Here is a 21,559-nt window from a genome sequence, read left to right on the forward strand (position 1 = left end):
GAGTCAGTTCTAATGAGCTGAAGCTGAGACTCCAATACTTTGGCCACCTGATGTGAAGAACTGATGCACTGGAAAAGACCCTGATGCTGGAAAAGATTGAGGGCAGGAGGAGAAGGGGACAACAGAGGATGAGATGGTTGGATGGCATCACCGACTTGATGGACATGAGTTTGAGCAAGCTCTGGGAGTTGGCGATGGACAGGGAAGCCTGGCGTGCTGGAGTCCATGGGGCCGCAAAGACTCGGGCATAACTGAGTGACCGAACTGAACTGAATGAGGTGGGTGAAACTGCAGCCTATTATACAGAGTTAAGTAAGTCAGAAAGAAACACCAATACAGTATATTAGCACATATATATGGAATTTAGAAAGATAGTAATGACGATCCTATATGCAAGGCAGCAAAAAAGGTACAGATGCAGAGAACATACTGTTGGACTCTATGGAAGAAGGCGAGTGTGGGATGATATGAGAGAATAGCATTGAAACATGTATATTACCATATGTAAAACAGACGACCAGTGTAAGTTTGATGCATGAAGCAGGGCACTCAAAGCTGGTGCTCGGGGACAACCCAGGGGGATGGGGTGGGGAGGGAGGTGGGGGGAGGATTCCTGAAAAGGGGGGAGGGATGCCAGTGACTGATTTGTGGCAGGGGCCACCATAGTGTTGTGAACTGACTGTCCTCCAATTAAATAAATAAATTTTAAAAAATGGTGGAGAGTGCTGACAAAACATGGTCCACTGGAGAAGGGAATGGCAAACCTCTTTAGCATCCTTGCCTTGAGAACCCATGGAGGGTATGACTAGACAAAAAGATATGACACTGAAAAATGAACTCCCCAGATCGGTAGGTACTCAAATATGCTATTGGAGAAGAGTGGACAAATAGCTCAGGAAAGAATGAAGAGGCTCAGTTCAGTTGAGTTCAGTCGCTCAATCACGTCCAACCGTCTGATGTGACTGAGTGACTAAACTGAACTGAAGAGGCTGAGCCAAAGCAAAAATAACAGCCAGTTGTGGATGTGACTGGTGATGGAAGTAAAGTCCGATGCTATAAAGAACAATATTGCATAGGAACCTGGAATATTAGGTCCATGAATCAAGGTAAATTGGAAATGGTCAAACAGGAGATGGCAAGAGTGAACATCGACATTTTAGGAGTCAGTGAACTAAAATGGACCAGAATGGGCGAATTTAATTCAGATGACCATTACATCTACTACCGTGGGCAAGAATCTCTTAGCAGAAATGGAGTAACCCTTATAGTCAACAAAAGAGTCCAAAATGAGTACTTGGGTGCAGTCACAAAAATGACAATATTATCTCTGTTCGTCTCCAAGGCAAACCATTCAATATCATGGTGATCCAAGTCTGTACCCCAACAACAAATGCCAAAGAAGCTGAACGATTCTATGACACCTACAAGACCTTCTAGAACTAACACCATAAAAAGATGTCCTCTTCATCATGGGGACTGGAATGCAAAACCAGGAAGTCAAGATATAACTGGAGTAACAGGCAAGTTTGGCCTTGGAGTACAAAATAAAGCAGGGTAAAGGCTAACAGAGTTTGGCCAAGAGAACCCACTGGTCGTAACAAACACCCTCTTCCAACAATACAAGAGATGACTCTATACATGGACATCGCCAGATGGTCAATACTGAAACCAGATTGATAATATTCTTTGCAGCCAAAAATAGAGAAGCTCTATACAGTCAGCAAAACAAGACCAGGAGCTGACTATGGCTCAGATCATGAATTCCTTATTGCCAAATTCAGACTTAAATTGAAGAAAGAAGGGAAAACCACTAGACCATTAAGGTATGACTTAAATCTCTACAATTATACAGTGGAAGTGACAAATAGATTCAAGGGATTAGATGTGATAGACAGAGTGCCTGAAGAACTATGGACAGAGGTTCATAACAGTGTACAGGAGGCTGTGATCAAGGCCATCCCCAAGAAAAAGAAGTGCAAAAAGGCAAAATGGTTGTCTTAGGAGACCTTACAAATAGCTGAGAAAAAAAGAGATGCTAAAGGCAAAAGAGAAAAGGAAAGATATCTATCTGAATGCTGAGTTCCAAAGAGTAGCAAGGAGAGATCAGAAAGCTTTCCTAAGTGACCAATGCAAAGAAATAGACGAAACAATAGAATGGGAAAGACCAGAGATCTCTTCAAGAAAATTAGAGCTACCAAGGGAACGTTTCATGCAAAGATGCACACAATAGAGGACAGAAACAATATGGACCTAACAGAAGCAGAAGAGATTAAGAAGAGGTGGCAAAGATACACAGGAGAACTGCACAAAAAAAGATTTTCATGACCCAGATAACCACGATGGTATGGCATGGTACCAGACATCCTGGTATGTGTCTAGGCCAGACATCCCAGAATGTGAAGTCAAATGGGTCTTAGGAAGCATCACTACAAACAAAGCTAGTGGAGGTGACAGAATTCCAGCTGAGCTATTTCAAATAATAAAAGATGATGCTGTGAAAGTGCTGTACTCAATATGTCAGCAAATTTGGAAAACTCACCAGTGGCCACAGGATTGGAAAAGGTCAGTTTTCATTCCAATCCCAAAGAAAGGCAAAGCCAGAGAATGTCCAAACTACTACACAACTGCACTCATCTCACATGCTGGCAAGGTAATGCTGAAAATTTTCCAAGCTAGGCTTCAGCAACAGGTAAACCAAGAACTTCCAGATGTTCAAGTTGGATTTAGAAAAGGCAGAGGAACCAGAGATCAAATTGCCAACATCTGATGGATCATAGAAAAAGCAAGAGAATACCAGAAAAACATCTACTTCCGCTTTATTGACTATGCCAGAGCCTTTGACTGTGTGGATCACAACAAACTGTGGAAAATTCTTCAAGGGATGGGACCATCAGAGCACCTTACCTGCCTCCTGAGAAATCTGTATCCAGGTCAAGATGAAATAACTAGAACCAGACATGGAATAACGGACTGGTTCCAAATTGGGAAAGCAGTATGTCAAGGCTGTATATTGTTGCCCTGCTTATTTGACTTATATGCAGAGTACATCATGCGAAACGCCCAGCTGGATGAAGCACAAGCTGGAATCAAGACTGCCAGAAGAAATATCAATAACCTCAGATACACAGATGACACCACCCTTTGACAGAAAGTGAAGAAGAACTAAAGAGCCTCTTGATGGAAGTGAAAGAGGAGAGTGCAAAAGCTGGCTTAAAACTCAGCATTCAAAAAATGAAGATCATGGTATCTGGTCCCATTACTTCATGGAAAATAGAGGGGGAAACAACGGAAACAGTGACAGACTTTATTTTCTTGGGCTCTAAAATCACTGCAGATGGTGACTGCAGCCATGAAATTAGAAGCAGCCTGCTCCTTGGAAGAAAAGCTATGACAAACCTATACTGCATATTAAAAAGCAGAGACATTACTTTGCTGACAAAGGCCTATCTAGTCAAAGCTATGGTTTTTCCAGGAGTCACGCATGGATGTGAGAGTTGGACCGTAAAAAAAGCTGAGTGCCAAAGAACTGATGTTTTGGAACTGTGGTGTTGGAGAAGACTCTTGAGAGTCCCTAGGACTGCAAGGAGATCAAATCAGTCAATCCTAAAGGAAATCAGTCCTGAATATTCATTGGAAGGACTGATGCTGAAGCTCCAATACTTTGGCCATCTGATGCAAAGAACTAACTCATTGGAAAAGACCCTGATGCTGGGGAAGATTGAAGGCAGGAGAAGAAGGGAACGACAGAGGATGAGATGGTTGGATGGCACCACCCACTCAACGGACATGAGTTTGAGCAAGCTCCGGGAGTTGGTGACGGACAGGGAAGCCTGGTGTGCTGCAGTCCAGGGGTCATAAAGAGTCGGACACGAATGAGCGACTGAACTGAACTGAATAGCTACATCATACTGAAAAATGGAAGAGCGGTTTTCTTTTAAGACTAGAAACAAGCCAAGGATATCTGCTCTAACCACTTTTGCTCAACAGGGTACTAGAGATTATAGCTAGTTAGTAAGACAAGGAAAAGAAACAAAAACGTCTAGTCTAGAAAGGAAGAACTTAAACTGCTGTCGTTCACAGAGACGGGCTTCCCGAGTGGCGCTAATGGTGAAGGACCCAGCTGCCAGTGCCGAGGATCTGAGAGATGCAGGTTCAAGCCCTGGGTCAGGAAGATCCCCTGCAGGAGGGCATGGCAACCGAACCCAGTACTCCTGCCTACAGAGTCCCACGGACAGAGGAGCCTGGTGGGCTACAGTCCGTAGGATCACAAAGAGTTGGACACTACTGAAGGGACTTAGTACATTCACAGAGATATTGTCATCTGTGTAGAAGTCCTAAAGAATCTACAGAAACAGCTACTAGAATAAGTGAAAGTTCAACAAAGCTGTGGGATACAGATCAATTTACAAAAATCAGTCATATCTCTATAAATTAGTAATGAACAACTGGAATTTAATTTAAACAAGATAACATTTACAACAGCACAGAAAACTAAATTTTAGGAATTAGTCTGACAAAAGATATGTAAGACCTATACGTTGAAAAGTATACAACATATACTGAAATAAATTATAAAAGACCTAAGTACACAGAACTGCATACTATGCTCATGGTTCCAGTGACTCAATATTGTTAAGATGTCAATTTTCCCCAAAATGATGGACAGATTCAACCCAAAGATTCAACCCAGTCACAGTCATAGCCTGGGGGATTCTATAAAAGCTAACAAACTGATTTTCAATTTTCTATAGAAATGCAGAGGACAACAGCCAAAACAATTCTGAAACAGAGGAACACATTTTAGGGACTTATATTACCTGATTTTAAGATGACAGTGGAGGGGGGGAGTGGAGAGAGGGAGGGACTGCAAACAGCACGAGGAAACTTTCTGGGTGGACAGTATATTTATTATCTTTATCTGCTGATGGTTTTGCATGTATATGCATACATCCAAACTCATCAAATCATTGACTTTATTTATGCATGGCTTATTATATGTCAGTTATGCCTCAATAAAGCTGAAAAAAATCTCACTCAGTCCTCATGTCCAGTTTTTTGAGGCCATCATATCATCGGCTCCATTGTGCAAATGTGTAAAGTGAACCTTAGAGTAATAAAGTGACTTAGCGTGGTCCTCACTCCAGTACTCTTGCCTGGAAAACCCCATGGATGGAAGAGCCTGGAAGGCTGCAGTCCATGGGGTCGCTGAGGGTCTGACACGACTGAGCGACTTCACTTTCACTTTTCACTTTCATGCACTGGAGAAGGAAATGGCAACCCACTCCAGTGTTCTTGCCTGGAGAATCCCAGGGACGGGGGAGCCTGGTGGGCTGCCATCTACGGGGTCGCACAGAGTCGGACACAACTGAAGTGACTTAGCAGCAGCAGCAGCGTGGTCACACAGATATCAACCTATCCCTCTCACTCCTGAGCAAGGAAGAAAGGCTCTTCTCCCTGCTTCTCATTTATTCAACTAATGATAAGCAGTGATCCTATAACATGCCATGTGGTTGGAGTAAAGAGACACAGCAGTGACAAAAGGTCCTTCCTCAGAGAATTTGACGCACTGCTGGGCCCAGGGCCTTTCTAAGCTGATTTATTAGTCTGTCATTGCTTTTCTCCTTATTTCATATACTTACATCTCTCGAAAAAAGAGAAATATCTTGTTGAGTTTCTGCCTCCCTCCCGTCTGCCCGTGCAATCGCTGTTAAGCATCGCAACACTATGAGATGGGTACCACTGCCACTTTACAGCTAAGGAAACTGCCCAGGGAGGTGAAGGAACCTGCCATGATCACACAGCTGGAGGGCCACAGAGCCAGATCTTCCTGTCTCCCGACCCAGCAAGTCAGGCAGTTGCTCCAGCAGCAAGAGTCTAAACGAACCCTGTTTTCCTCACAGACAAAAATCACAACCAGGCTCCAAGTCCCTGTGGACCAGAACAGCTGTTCACCAAACATTCTGTTTTGTGCTATTAATTCACTTAAAAGGAAATTTGGTTTCTAACCAGCACAAATGTCATAGCCACACTCAAGAAGTTAGAGGGGGGAAAAAAAAATGAGTCTAGAAATTGCAAAGTGTTGGTTTTACTGGATCAAATGTGCTGCTGGCCTGTGTCTGTAGCCAGATTGGACTCCTGACCCAGCCAGCTCTCCCCACTGTCCAGGCAGGTCTTTTTCTGGGGCTCAGAGAAGTTCTCCAACCTCTGTTTCCATCACGAAGGGAGCTATGGGGGGGAAAGCCCATTCCCACTCTGTTTCCACTGTGACAACAAACTCTTGCAAAGGACAGAGCAATTACTAGGAAATGAGAAGCAAATAACAAATGCAATAACAGATGAGAGAGACAGCTGCTTGGGCTTCCGGTGCTAAATAGCATCAGCACTGAGATGTGGAGCCACCCGCCCCCACGCCTGGGCCACTGGAGGCACCTGGCCCACCCCCTACTACCCAATTCAGTTTTTTTTTAACAGAGAAGGAGCAGGACAGTGTAGATGTCAAGAGGACTCAATGGGGCTTTACTGTTATTATTTTTACTACCACATCCTAAATATATTCAACAAGTAACATCAGGCACTGTGTTGGGTCATAGGCTATGGGGTGAATCATTCTGGCGCAACCCCTGTGTCCATGCAGTTTATAATCTAGGAGGGAGGCAGACTTGAAACACTAATTATTCAGGCTTTCCAAAGTTATGACGGTTCAGCACAGTGGTGAAAAGGCCTGTACGTGAGCAGTGGCAGACGGTGAGGTTGAGAGGGAGCAGAGGGGAGCCTGCTGTAGCCCGAGCTCTAAGCTGCTCACAACGCCTCCTGAGGCGGAAGGAGGAGTCGCCTGTGATGGGGACAAGAAGGGCACCCCGGTGGAGGGCGCAGTCTGCAGGAAGGTTGCTGAGATGGCAGGGAAACCAGGGAAGGCTGTGGGGCAGCACAGAGCAGTGGGCTTGCTGCCGGCTCTTCATGCAGAGTCAGGCCAGGAAAGGGGGCGGGTCTGTATCCTCGGAGCAGTGGGGAGCCTCAGAGGGTTCTGGGCAGGACAGGGACACAGTGGGATTTTGGCTTTAGAAAGATGTCTCCGAATACAGAGAGGAGGTTGTCGGGGGGAGGTGGGAGGGAACCAACCATGCAGAGATGTGATCGGAGGATGGGTGGCAGTGACTCAGGCTAGGCTGGGGCAGTGAAGGAGACGGTCTGAGAAAATGGCCCAGCATGTGACCTGAAAGAGGGGTTTTAATGATGTCAGCGAAACCGATCTCCTTTTTACAAATAACTGCCTTGCTGGCGGCACTCTTCCCTTCTCCCAGGGCCAAATGCTCTGATTCCAGCAGCAGCAAAGACACACAGGGCTTGTCCGCCATCCAACACTGACCTCTGCTTTCAGGAATGCCCGCTTCTTCAGAGCAAGCAAACGGCATCCAGACAAAAGGCCAGAGGGTCAGGTTCCTGAACCCACAGGCAGTGTTTTCCTGAACTGCAACGTGTCATGTGGCCCCGAGCAAAGCGTGTGCTTCAGCGGGGAGTCTCCCAGGCCTGCAGGCCCGCCCCTCAGCAGAGCAGCAGACAGGCGGACCAGCCAGGCCTGAGCACTCAGCCCTTATTCGGGGAGGGTGAAACCAAGTCTCTCTAGGGTAGGCACCCCCAGGGACCAGAGCTCTATCTGGATACCGCCTCCGCTGTCCCCAAACACTTGTAAATGAGGCCCACCTGTTCCTCCTCCTCACCGGATCTGCCCTACCCCAGGGCCACAGGGAGGAAGAGAGCAAGGATCCAGGCTGCATGCCCACCCGGAACACCCCCGCGCCTGCCTTCCAGCTGGCCTGTGCCTCAAACCCAAGTGGCAGCTGCTGCCCCCATCCCTCACAAGGCTCCCAGGCTGTGCCCACAGCTCTCCTCTGAGCCATTTCAGGGAGGGACCCTCCAGCCCTCCGTCTCCCCTCCACATCCTGCCCGCCTCGCCCAAGGATGCTCTCACCGTCAGCGGGGCTCACAGTCTCCTTCCAGTCTCCCACCATCATCACCGAAGACATCAGTCCACTGGGCGGTACCCTTGCGCTTCTGGGTCACACTGTACCTCAACCACCCCCCAAAAGACCTTATCCCCCTCCACCTCAGCTACCCAAAGGCGCAGTCAGCACCCTGTCCAGCACAGTCATCAGAGCGACCCCAGCTCTGACCCTGAACTCTGAAATCCTTCTCCTTCCGGACCTCCTGGCCTCCCTCGCCTAGACAAGATGCTGCCCACTACCCTGCTCAGCATCAGGACGCTGGGCTCCCTGGGCCTCTTCCTGCATCCAGGGCCACTTCCTCTGCCCTCTGCTCCCCAAACGCAGAGCGCACCCCTCTGTCACCTGTGTCTTCTTGCCTCAGCCCTCAGGGCAGGCCCCTACCCAGTCCGGGGCCAGGCACCTCCCCACCATTGAGACCACCCTTGTCTCCCCACAACTGCAGCACAGCTCCCAGACCAGTCTCCCTGAGTGCAGTCGGCTCTGTCTCCCCACTTAGAACAAAGTCCCTAGAAACCCCCCACATCTCCCCTACAAATCTGTGCCCATCACTCCCTTCATGAAGCTCCCCCGTGATCCCCAGGCTAGCCAGCTAAAGCTCTGCCGTCTGCTCCTCTCCACCAGCCACTCTCTGCTCGAGGCCCCGACAGCCCAAATGCTTCTAGTCCACTGTCTGTTTCCATGTCTGCCCCTCACTCTCACAGAAATGTGCCCATGGCCCCTCCACCTCTGTCTCTCCAGCACATGGCTCACCAACTCATGAGGAAGTCAACGAGTGAGAAATCTGGCAGTGGGGATGGGGCAACGTCGGCAGGGGCAGCGGGACTGGAAGAAACACAGGCGTGTGGGGAAGCTTCCCACTTCACTGAGTCTGGTACCCACTGCAGTTCGTTTCCATCACATTCGGGTCTCTGGACACCCATCCATGTGCCTCTGCAACCCTGTGCTTCCCTGGCTGCCAGACGGGAAGAGAATGACACACACATCTCTGGGGAGCTTCCAGCACACCCACATCTCCCGCAAGGGCGTCCCTTAGGAGCGCAGGACCCAGAGAACAACAGCTCACCTTTTTTTCTCCCCAGACACCAGGTACCAAGAATAGCGTTAAACTTGGGGAAATATACCATCTGCCTTTGCAGTGTTATTCACGCTGCCTGAAATGTCATTCCCAACTCCTATCCCATTCCCCGAATCACCCATCAGACAGGATCCCTTTCAGCCTCCCAGGCTCAGTGCCAGTTGCTATTCAGTCACTCATTCGTGTCCAATTCTTTGAGACCCCATAGACTGTAGCATGCCAGGCTTCCCTGTCCTTCACTGTCTCCCGGAGTTTGATCAAACTCAGGTCCATTGAGTTGATGATGACACCCAACCATCTCATCTTCTGCATTCCCCCTTTTCCTTTTGCCCTCAATCTTTTCCAACATCAGGGTTTTTTCCAATGAGTCTCAGGTGGCCAAAGTATTGGAACTTCAGCTTCAGCATCAGTTCTTCCAATGAATATTCAGGACTGATTTCCTTTAGGATTAACTGGTTTGATCTCCTTGCTGTCCAAGGGACTCTCAAGAGTCTTCTCCAACACCACAGTTCAAAAGCATCAGTTCTTCAGTGATCAGCCTTGTCTATGGTCCAACTCTTACATCCATACGTGACTACTAGAAAAACCATGGCTTTGACTTTATGGACCTTTGTCAGCAAAGCGATGTCTCTGCTTTTTAATACTCTGTCTAAGTTTATCACAGCTTTCTTTCCAAGAAGCCAGTGTCCCGACACAACAGCAGAGCGAGTCTCTCTGTGGCCCCAGGACACCGTGAGATGTGTCTCCATCCAGACCTCAGCCTCTCCACCATTTGAGAAGCTCGGGTATGAACTCAGGTCTGAAGGATTCCAAACACGGCGCTCTTCACTGCTCTGCTACTCAGACCATCACCTCCTCTGGGCCACTGGCTCCCAGCCAGGCATCCCTGAATGTTCTTTCAAGCATGAGCTCACATTCAAAATGCACAGAACCTATTCAGAGCATGCACTGGTGAGGAATCACAGCCTCGAGTGACTGCGAACTTCCCACACACAGGCACTGCACCGAGTTCTTTCGCGTGAGGTGAACACTATGGTTTCCCTCACTTTACACACGAGAAAACCCAAGCATAAAGAGAATGAGTAATTTGTTCACACTCCAAGCTGGGAATGGTGAAGCTGGGACTGTACCCCAGACTTGCCAGGCTGAGCCTGTGCTGTCTAGCACCCCAAGCAGGATCAGCGGGCCCAGAAGCTGGACTCGGGCAGAACCTGGTGAGTCGAGCACAGAGCAGAGCGTGCACATTCTAAGAACAGCGGTTCACCCACTGATGCTTCATGTTAAAACTAACAACAGAAACAGTTCCGACCTTTAAACTGGTCTCTGAGAAACTGGTAGGCCTTCGATTCCACAGGCCAGGAGGTGGGCATAAGGACAGGCAGATTCTGTAGGGAAGGCTGGCGGAGACAAAAATGCCACCCTGCAAATGTACCCTCTCCCAAGGCAGCTGCCACCAGGACTCCCACAGAAAGACCCGCTTCACCATGCAGCCCTTTTCCTGGGCAGCAGGAATCCACCCATCCCTGCAAACCAATCCATCATGGCATGGAGGGGGTTCTAGGCCACAGCTAGCCAGGTAAACATGGCTGAGAGCCATTATGCTGCAAAGTTGTATCTGCATTAACCCACCAGGTTTTGATAAAATCGGTCACTTGCCAGAGTCACCAGGGAATAGTTATGACTCCATATTTGCTAACCTCCGTTTTCCTTGCTCTCTGCCAATCCTTAACTCACTGTCTGCCTGGCCTCCTCTGAGCCCTGGGCTGATGCTCTTGCGGCCCCGTTGGCAGAAATGAGCAAAGCCGCAGTTCTACCCTCTGTTATCAACAGCATTTGGAAATGTGAATCTTCAAAGACTGTGCTCACCAGGCAAAACCCCAGCTTTGAGGGAAGTGGTTACACCGCAGAACAGGCACCCTGGTAATCACCTCCCCTCCTTGGTAGGCCCTCCTTGGCATCGTGCCTGCATTTGGCCAGAGACTGTTCTGCTACGGTACCTCTCTCCTTCATTCATTCATGCTCCGCTCACTCAGCACATATTTATCGTGTAGATAGTATGTTCCAGGCATGGGGATTACAACAGGGTCTCTCAGGATGCAGCCCTCCAGAACCAAGTGAGCATAAACTCTTTCTCTGCCCTGGTGTGTTCAAAGACCTTTGCGGGGAGGCCAAGGAAGGAGACCCACCTGGGCATGTAAGTAGTAGGAGGGAGAGAAGATAAGAAGAAAAGGAACTAAAGACATATATAACTGCAATTAAATGTTCAACTGTAGCAGTCTGCTAAATAATAACAGTAATACTGATATTATTATTTTAAAACTATCATATATGTGTATGTATATATATGTGCGTGTGAGAGAGAGAGAGATGAATAATACAAAAAAAATAATTATTTAATGTTGTTAGAAACCAAAATTGGCAGGGTAAAAGAAAACATGCCAAAAAATCAAAGGAATTAAGTTAACAATCCCGGAATGCTAGATTTAAACTGGAAAGACCAACACTGTACTGGTTGGGCTTCCGCCTGATAAAGTGGCATAAGGAATGATCCTAAAATCTCAGAGGCTCACGGTGACAAGGAGGTCATTAGAGTGACTGCAGTTCAGCTGATCTCTGCTGGAACCACCGGGCTGTACCAAGTTATGCTGGAGTTCAGGCTTTGGGTCGGGGTCATGTCACCTTCCGCGTCCTCATTTGGGGACTCAGGCTAAAAGCACAAGAGCAATGGGTCCCTCAGAGAGAGTGGAAGTTCTGAGAGGGCTAGTGAAGCTTCCTGACCTTCAAGCGGCTCAGCTCACCACTCGCATCCCAACACTTGGGCCCAAGTCACCAGCATGGCCCAAAGTCCAGGGGTGGGGAAATATACGCCACCGGCTGGGAAGCCATGATAAGGATGTGCAGGGAATAACATCGCCCGTCCAATCATCCAGTCATAAACTCATGACTTTTAGTTTTAAAAAATAAATATCTCCTAGCCTCACCCACCAAAAAGGCCTAAAAGCATCAGCAGTCCAATAGCAATGAAAATGCTCTCCCCAAGGCTGTGGTTTCTAAACACTGTTCTCCACTAAATGAAACCAGGACCCCTGAGGGACTGCCTGACTCCAGGTCTTCAGCAAGAAACCCGTTTATCTTGTATCAAAGAGCAAGGAATTTCTCAAAAAACAATGGGATCATGTTAAAAGGATACAGGAGATGACATGAAAGGGCTCCCATTGGTTAAAGACAGGATAATTTATGCATTATACTTTATACAGTTATACTTTGGCCACCTGACTCATTGGAAAAGACCCTGATGCTGGGAAAGACTGAGACAAGAGGAGAAGGGAAAGCAGAGGACGAGATGGTTAGATAGCGTCACCAACTCAGTGGACATGAATTTGAGCAAACTCCGGGAGACTGTGGAAAACGGGGAGCCTGGTGAGTGGCAGTTCATGGGGTCACAAAGAGTCGGACACAACTTAGCGATGGAATAACAATTTATGCATCAAAAAGAACAGTGACTACAACTGACTGAAAGGGATTCCCAGCCCTACTCGAAGCCTATGGAATCAGAATCTCCAGGCAGAAAGCCTAGGGATCTGGATTTTTTTATTTTTATTTTTTTATTTTTTATGGAGCTCTCAACTGATTCTGAAGCACAGCCAGGATTGCAAGGCACAAGTTTCCTGATCTTCTGGGAATCCAGATCACTCAGGGTGCCCATCTCACTATCAGGTGCCAGCCTCTGCTTCCTGCAAAGTCTTGTCTACATCAAACTGACACGTGTCCCTTACTCACATGCTTCCGACTCTGGGGTGGTCCAGCCGTAACGTGGCAGACATCATCAAGGGGAAAGGTTCCAGTTTTCAGTCTGCTGACAACAATAACAAGAGCAGAGAAGCTGGGACAGCTCCCAGGGTGCTCCTTTTAACCATGGTTTTGACAATGACAACGAGGAACAAACTCTTCCGTTTTTAGCTAACATATCACAGATCTAAAATGGAGAAGTTTGGGGTTTCTCCAGATACCTCGCAGCAGATCATTCTTAATCCTCACTTGGCAGCAGAATCAACCGGTGAGCTTCTACAAAACAGGGCTGACCGTGTTCTGGACTCTAACCCAGAGGCTCAGAGTCCACGGTCTAGGGTGGAGTCCGGGCACCCAGTGTTTCCAAGGCTGCCCAGGTGATTCTGATGCGAGGCCGTGCTTGAGAACCACAGCTCCAAGCGCATCTTTAAAGCAAAACTTGACCGCAAAACTTAATGTCTTGTCACAACTTGATACGAGATACGCTCCTGGCCATGCCTCTTGAGAGCCCCCCACTCCTCCCCTCCTACAATCGGCCCGAGCAGCCATGCCTGCGTGCCCGGGCTCACCACAGACTGGGCGGCCCTCCCCGACGTTCAGGGCAGAGAATAAAGCTCCAGGTCAAGCCAAAGCAGAGAACGTGAGTAGAGAGCTAATAATTCAGCTGAGGCAACTGTCACGCAACTACTCCCCCAACAGGCTCCAGGGTGTAGTGCGCTGAGTGGGTGTTGGTTTTTGTTTTAATTAGAAAGAATGTATAATCCCCACATTAGAAGAAAATAGAGAAAGACTTAAGTCAGCCAGTTCAAAAAATCAAACATAATTCTGCCCCCCCCAACTTAATGAATAAAACACACACACACATAAATACAAATCACTGCCACGTCCTCACACAAGCGCTGAGCGCAGCTAGCAATACTACTTTCCCCTTGATTTATAGTGCGTTAGATGCCAGCTCTAGGAAGGCCTGGATCCTTTGCCTGGCTTTGTATTAAACTACACTGTTTTTCTCAAAGTCTTAACAACACCACACTGTCAGAAGAAGGGCATCCTGTTAAGAGTGTTCTGGGGACTTCCCTGGTGGCCTAGTAGATAAGACTTTGCCTTCCAATGCAGGGGACTCAGGTTCGATACCTCGTCAGGGAACTAAGACCCCCACATGCCACGCGTCAACTGAGCCCAAGCGCCACAATGCCTGAGCCTGCACACCAGCACTAAGGAGAAGCCTGTGTACCACAGCGAAGGGCCCACGGGCCGCAACAGAGACCTGACCCGGCCAAAAATAAACAAGTGAACCAACAAATCAATATTTAATCAATACCGTGGTTTTGACACGTCCCCCGATCCACACTCCTCTTCTCTGAAATCTGCACCCCACTCACAAAGCTGGGTCCGCTCAGCTGTACACGCTCATTCTGGCCACAAACTCCTGAGCTGAGTCACTGAACCAGTTCTGGACACAGGACTCAGCTGGGCTGGACTGAGACGGGCTGGTCCCGATCTGGAAGGTGGCTTCCACAGACATCGCGCAAATGCGGGCCCTTTGGGCAGGCCAGGTTGGACCGCAGGGGCAGACAGAACAGGGCAGGCAGGAGAGAGGGGAGAGGGGAAGGCAGAGGCGAGGCAGAAAGCAGGGAGAGAGCGTGCGTCCTGCTCGGCAATGTAGGCTGCCTGAACTCCAGGCCCACAGGTATGGAAAGTGCCCCCTTTACGCTCGTAAATTCTTCCTCTGCCTATTCAGCTACTTGAAATGAATTTCTATCACTTGATAACAAAACCAGAACCGGGACTAAAATAACTGTAAAGCCACGTTATCAACTGCTAGACATTTCCAGAATTTTTTCCAAAGACTAAATTCAACTTTTTTTCTCTTCATTGAATATGCTGTTTCTAAAAATATATGTATGCTCTTAACGTAAATACGTATACATTTTTGCTGCAGCAACTGGCTTCAAAATCAGAAACAAGGCAACCATCAGAATTTGGGATCAACAGAAAAAAAGCTCCTAGGAAATGTTCCCTCCCATCTCCATCTTGAACAGTGAGCGTCTCCAGCAGGGGTGACCCGGGAGAAGGCCAGGCCTTAGGCTCAGGTGTGGAGGCCAGCCATGGGCACTGACTGCCCCCAGCCCTGACAGAGAGGGCCAGATGCGGTCCCATCCTCTGGAAAAATCCAAACAGCAGGCTCAGAGGATGAGCCCCTTTGAGAATGGGATTCCTGGATGCTCTCTTTGCTACTGCTGCTGCTACTAAGTCGCTTCAGTCGTGTCCGACTCTGTGTGACCCTGTGGACTGCAGCCTACCAGGCTCCTCCGTCCATGGGATTTTCCAGGCAAGAGTACTGGAGTGGGGTGTCATTGCCTTCTCCAGATGCTCTCTTTGACGGGGGCTTAAATCGATAACATGCGTCTATAGAGACTTCAAGAGCGAAACCGGGAAACTTAGTCCCTCTAACAGGACAAAATCCTCCCTCCCCACCCAAGCGCTGCTAGTACAGAGGACAGGACAAGTACAGACCTCCGGCTGGATGGCTTTAAACACGGGTATGTCCATTAGCGTGATCTGGCTCTGCAACAAAAGAGAACTGGGGTTAGAAGACACTAGGAACCAAAAATAGCTGCCATGTGACTTTGAAACTCTACAGAATAATAACACATTCTGAGAAGTCACACTTTCCCCCTTGAAATAAAAATGCAGATAGAGTAAACAATTGGGTAGACTTTGAAAACACCTCTCCCATCCCTTCATTTGTTATAAATCTTGATCCGCACCCTTCCTTCTTGAATGTGAGATGAACTCCCAATTTAGGGATTGATAATAGTAGCTTGGAGGGTACATTTTTTAGTTTGGATATTTTCATTCTATTTGAGCTTTTGTTTCAAGTCTAAGTTACTTCTACAATTTAAAAAAAAGTTGCAGACACAATATTATAAGTTAGAATGTTAAACAGAGACACTCTCTATTACTCTAAAGGTTTTTTTTTTAAATTGTGGCTTATAGAAAGTATACATTTCTTCTGAAGCCTAAGCCACCTCTAAATTATATGGTGGAGTCCCATTTGAGATGCCCCCACAGACCAGTGTTGGACCATGAACTGTTTATTCCACCAGCCCACAATGAGAGAACTACAGAATTTGAGAGCAAGCATTTGGAAACTTTTATAGCGATCCCCATGACATTTTTATTATATACTTTTTAAAGCATTAGTCCTTTGCTGTTGTTCACTGTTTAGTCGCTAAGTCATGTCCAATTCTGCGACCCCATGGATTGGAGCATGCCAGGCTTCCCTGTCCTTCACTATCTCCCAGAGTTTGCTCAAACCTGTGTTCATCGGTTCAGTGATTTCATCCAACTATCTCATCCTCTGTCATCCCCTTCTCCTCCTGCCCTCAATCTTTCCCAGCTTCAGGGTCTTTTCCAATGAGTTGGCTTTTTACATAAGATGACCAGAGCACTGGAGCTTCAGCTTCAGCATCAGTTCTTCCACTGATCATTCAGATTTGATTTCCTTTAGGATTAACTAGTCTGACTCCTTGTTGTCCAAAGGACTCTTAAAGAGCCTTCTCCAGCACCACTGTTCGAAAGCATCAGTTCTTCAGTACTCAGCCTTCTTTATGGTCCAACTCTCACGTCCCTTCATGACTACTGACTGGAAAGGAAAGAAACTGGTCTTTTATTAAATCTAGCTTCAGTTTAGTTCAGTTGCTCAGTCGTGTCTGACTTTTTGCGACCCCATGAATCGCAGCATGCCAGGCCTCCCTGTCCATCACCAACTCCCGGAGTTCACCCAAACTCATGTCCATCGAGTCGGTGATGCCATCCAGCCATCTCATTCTCTGTCATCCCCTTCTCCTCCTGCCCCTAATCCCTCCCAGCATCAGAATTTTTTCCAATGGGTCAACTCTTTGCATGAGGCGGCCAAAGTACTGGAGTTTCAGCTTTAGCATCAGCCTTTCCAAAGAACACCCAGCACTGATCTCCTTTAGAATGACTGGTTGGATCTCCTTGCAGTCCAAGGGACTCCCAAGAGTCTTCTTCAACCCCACAGTTCAAAAGCATCAATTCTTCGGCGCTCAGCTTTCTTCAGTCCAACTCTCACATCCATACGTGACCACTGGAAAAACCACAGCCTTGACTAGACGGACCTTTGTTGGCAAAGTAATGTCTCTGCTTTTGAATATGCTATCTAGGGTGGTCCTAACTTTCCTTCACTAATTTTGTCCACACAGAAAACACACATCTAGTTGAAACGCTGTTCCTATGGCTATAAGCTCATCAGGTGGCAGTAAGAGCAGGTGTCACTGCTGACAGTTTTGCAGGCCAAGGCGTGGCCTGGGCTGACTTCCCACGGCCTATACTTCTCTCCAGATGCCATGTGGGGAGCCAGGACACAGTCAACAGATGCCTCTGTGACAGGCCAGGGCAAGGAGCGCTGAGAGCTCTGGATGCCCATGAATGAGAGAAGACGCCTGTCCACTGTCCACAGGGCATCTCGGAGGACACGATGCAGTGAACAGACATGGGCTCTGGAATTCACAGGGCTCGGCGTGTGTCTGGACACCATCACTTAACAGCACATTCTCTTTGACACATGACTTTTAACTACTCCCGGTTTCAGCTGACACATCTAGAATATGGTGACAACCATCCCTGTCTTATAGGATCACTGTGAGAATTCCAGACAAGAGGAGCAGAACGCCTGGTACCTAATAGGTACTCTCTATATATAGGTATATATGTGTACATATATGACTGTGTGTGTGTGTACCCAGGTACCAGGCATTCTGTACCTCTTGTCTTGCATATTCACAAAGATTATATATTTATATGTTTATGTATCAGAATATTTTGGCCAAAGGGGAGTCACATACATGGGTTCATGTTCTGGTATATGGTTCCTGCCCAAAACACCAGATAGGAAATAATGGACTATTAACATGTTTGAACATCCATGTTTCAAAGCTGCTCTAAAAAATACTTAAAGGAGGCTGTTATACAGTCATGAGAAAAAAGCCTCATATCAAGAATCTCTTTTTTTTTTTGAAAGTCGCTTAGTTGTGTCTGACTCTTTGCAACCCCTTGGACTATACAATCCATGGAATTCTCTAAGCCAGAATGCTGGAGTGGGTAGACGTTTCCTTCTCCAGGGGATCTTCCCAACCCAGGGATTGAACCCAGGTCTCCTGCATCGCAGGCAGATTCTTTACCAGCTCAGCCACAAGGGAAGCCCAAGAATTTTGGAGTGGATAGCCTATCCCTTCTCCAGTGGATCTTCCCAACCCAGGAATCGAACCAGGGTCTCCTGCATTGCAGATGGATTCTTTACCAACTGGACTATCAGGGAAGCCCTGATGTCAAGAATACATTGGAGAAAAATAGCAACACACGTGGTATGTCAACTGTAACCACAATCCAGGGCTTAGGTAGAATTCTGATCACCTCTTGGCACAACTGAAAGGTGACCCAAGATCAGTGGATTTCTGGGAAGCATGGGATGCATCCCAAAGCATACCATCCCCAGGGCTGAGAAGGAGATGAAAATAAACAGGTGGCTTTGCCTCTCCAAGGGGCTGGGGCTTGTCACGAGCACTGAGGTGAAATGCTGCCACTACTGGAAGCTCAGTAGCGACATGGATGGCACTGCAGAGTCTGAGCAGTTCCACCTCTGGGTCTATCCACCGACAGCAAGCCAGCCCTGGACATCAGCATAAAGTGAGTGACTACTGCTCGCTGAAGCCTGCAGGCCTGTGTGCCTGGCCCAGAGATACAGGGCCCAGAGCTCCATCCCAGGTGCAAACAGACTGGCATTTCTCCTGCCAGACTCAAGGAGATTGTTGGCCAAGTGCTCCTGACACATGGATTAATTCTGCCATCCTGGGGAGCAGAAAGACCTCGTGAAAACAGAAGATCTGAGCTGAGATCTCAGAGGGCCTTGGAAATCTCTCCCGCAATTCAAGTTCACTCCCAATCCTCCCAAGAACTGGCAGGATGTTTGCAGTGTCATTTAGGGAAAGAACCAAAAGTCTGCTAATGTGAAAATGAGAAAACTTCCTTTCCATCCTGCCATCAGTTCTAGGGTTTGCTACGTGATTTTCCAAATCATGTATTAAGAGAGTGACTTTGCATTTCATAATTTTTCAGATGGTTCAAGTTTCAAATATTATTGTCCCTGCTCAGACCATCAGTCAAAAATTTGCTCAGGTATTTTATTCAAGATAAACCAGAAAAACCAGAACAGAGGTCACCAGGCTGAAAATAGACTGGTTGGTCCCAAACATACCATCAGAAACTATTCAGGAGAAGCTCTCCCATTTCTATCTTCTCAGTTCTGGCCCAAAAGGATGCAGTGTCCAAAGCAAGAATACATCAATAAATAGGTAAAATCATTGGGGTATAAATTACATGTCATTTTACTACAAAGCTGAACACATGTAGCAAGGTTGAGTAAGGTTTTGAGTAATCCTCCCTTTGAAGCTGGAGCACTGCAAGGCAGGCAGTTTTACCGAAAGGAATGGCGTGTGTAGGAGTGGGGACTTGTAGGGCAAGATCAGGGTCCTGTTCCTTTTCACAGCCGGTTCCCAGGCTCCTAGGAGTGTGGCACAGCCTCGACAGGAACAGGAGACAATGAGGCCCTCTGGTTCCTACTGTCATGGGAGCACGTGCCTGTGATGAGGACACGCATCACCGTCTCACAGGTCTCATGACAAGTCTCTTAATGGCCTCTCCTTGTTTTTGAAAATAAAGCCTTCATACAGGATGTCCACTTCATGCAGCGCTGAAGAATGGATGCTTTTGAACTGTGGTGTTGGAGAAGACTCTTGAGAGTCCCTTGGACAGCAAGGAGATCCAACCAGTCCATCCTAAAGGAAATCAGTCCTGAATGTTCATTGGAAGGACTGATGCTGAAGCTGAAACTCCAATACTTTGGCCACCTGATGCAAAGAGCTGACTCATTTGAAAAGACCCTGATGCTGGGAAAGATTGAAGGCGAGAAGAGAAGGGGATCACAGAGAATGAGATGGCTGGATGGCATCACCGACTCGATGGACATGAGCTTGAGTAAACTCCAGGAGCTGGTGATGGACAGGGAGGCCTGGTGTGCTGCAGTCCATGGGGTCACAAAGAGTCGGACATGACTGAGCGACTGAACTGAACAGGATGTCCAGAGCACAGGAGCTCCAACACTCTGGCCACCTAATGAGAAGAGCCAGCTCACTGGAGAAGACCCTGATGCTGGGAATCACTGAGGGCAAAAGGAGAAGGAGGGCAGCAGAGGATGAGGAGGTTAGATAGCATCACTGGCACAAACGTGAGCAAGCTCCAGGAGATGAAGGACAGAAGCCTGGCATGCTGCAGTTCGTGGGGTCGCAAAGAGTCAGACATGACTGACAGACTGAACAACAGCAACAGGATGTCCAGTTACCCTGGTCACCTGCAACAACTTCCTTCACCCTAACCCCTTCTCCCATCTCCTTCCTCCCAGTCCAGGGCCCCCTAGAAATCCAGGCTTTTTAAAGAAATAGCCAATCTCCACATACTACAGGAAAATTATCTGGAGATGCAGCCTTCAGAACAAAGAGACCTAGCAGAGCACATCACAGTACGGCCCTAAAGAAAGAGAGCAAGGTGGTTTTCCATGGATAAGTGACAGCAAATCAGCCAAAAAGAAAACAAACTGGTTTCTACATATGCTGAACGTATGTTTTCCCTCTAATGGTGGCTGACTAAATCCCCTCTTTCCAGCCACAAGCTTAGTACAAGGAAGGCTCCCTGTTCCACCCACACTGGGTCCAAATAAACAAAAAAGTTGTTGGCAGAAACAGCGGGCCGTCTTATAATAAGAAATATCTATAAATTCGCATTGAGATCACTCCGAATGAGCCCTAGGATGGCTCAGGGAACAAAGAGCAATCGGCTGCAAAGACGCATTCCCGCCTCTCCTCCTAGAGCTGCTGTGTCTGCCAATTTTAGAATCTTGTGTCAAGGAAATGCAAATTAAAGAGGAAGACACCATTTGTGGTCCAATAGCACCATCACAACTAATCATGCTACGAGTTGCTCTGTTCTTTTTTCAAAGTAATCTGATAGTAACCCATTAAAAACATTAACACTTAATTTCATTTTTAATGTCAAACTTAGAAAAAACCTACGAGAATAATATGATAAACTCTACAACCTTTCACCTAGTTTCACTACTGATATTTATTAACATTTGGCCTCATTTACTTTATTTTTATGTACATAATTATATAAGTATGTAATTTTTTTTTTCTGAACCATTTGAGAGTAAAATGCAGATATTATGACTCTTCCCCTTTTAATCCAAGAAAAAGATGACCCTCTTACATAATGATAAGATTATTACACTCAAGAAATTTATTGTTGTTACATCAGTATTATCTAATATACAGTCCACATTCAGAATTTTCAAATTATCCCAATACTGTCTTTTATAGCAATTTTGTCTTTATCCAGGATCAAGCAATATATTTAGATATTATCTCCTATAAGGTGAAATGAGCATACTATTGACTCAGCAAATCCAACACCTATAGAAAGAAAAGCACTAGTTTATTAAGAAGACATATGGAGAAAGATCTACATTTAGATACAGAGATGAATATAGATGTTTACTGAACAATTATTTATAGTAGTAAAAATATGCCAGTAATCTAAAAGACCATCAAAAAAG

At 47.0% G+C, this 21,559-nt stretch overlaps 1 protein-coding gene across 6 annotated transcripts in view; it reads right to left on the reverse strand.

Moving 5' to 3' along the window:
- RALGPS1 (Ral GEF with PH domain and SH3 binding motif 1) overlaps positions 1-21,559 on the reverse strand; it is a 264,443-nt gene that overhangs the window by 231,823 nt on the left and 11,061 nt on the right. For all 6 annotated transcript variants that reach the window (XM_068964492.1, XM_068964484.1, XM_068964475.1 and 3 more), the window contains exon 3: positions 15,385-15,435. In XM_068964492.1, coding sequence (XP_068820593.1) covers positions 15,385-15,435 — 51 coding nt within the window. The remainder of the gene's footprint in view (positions 1-15,384; positions 15,436-21,559) is intronic.

The sequence above is a fragment of the Capricornis sumatraensis genome, chromosome 1, assembly GCF_032405125.1.
Source record: "Capricornis sumatraensis isolate serow.1 chromosome 1, serow.2, whole genome shotgun sequence".
Lineage (NCBI taxonomy): Eukaryota > Metazoa > Chordata > Mammalia > Artiodactyla > Bovidae > Capricornis > Capricornis sumatraensis.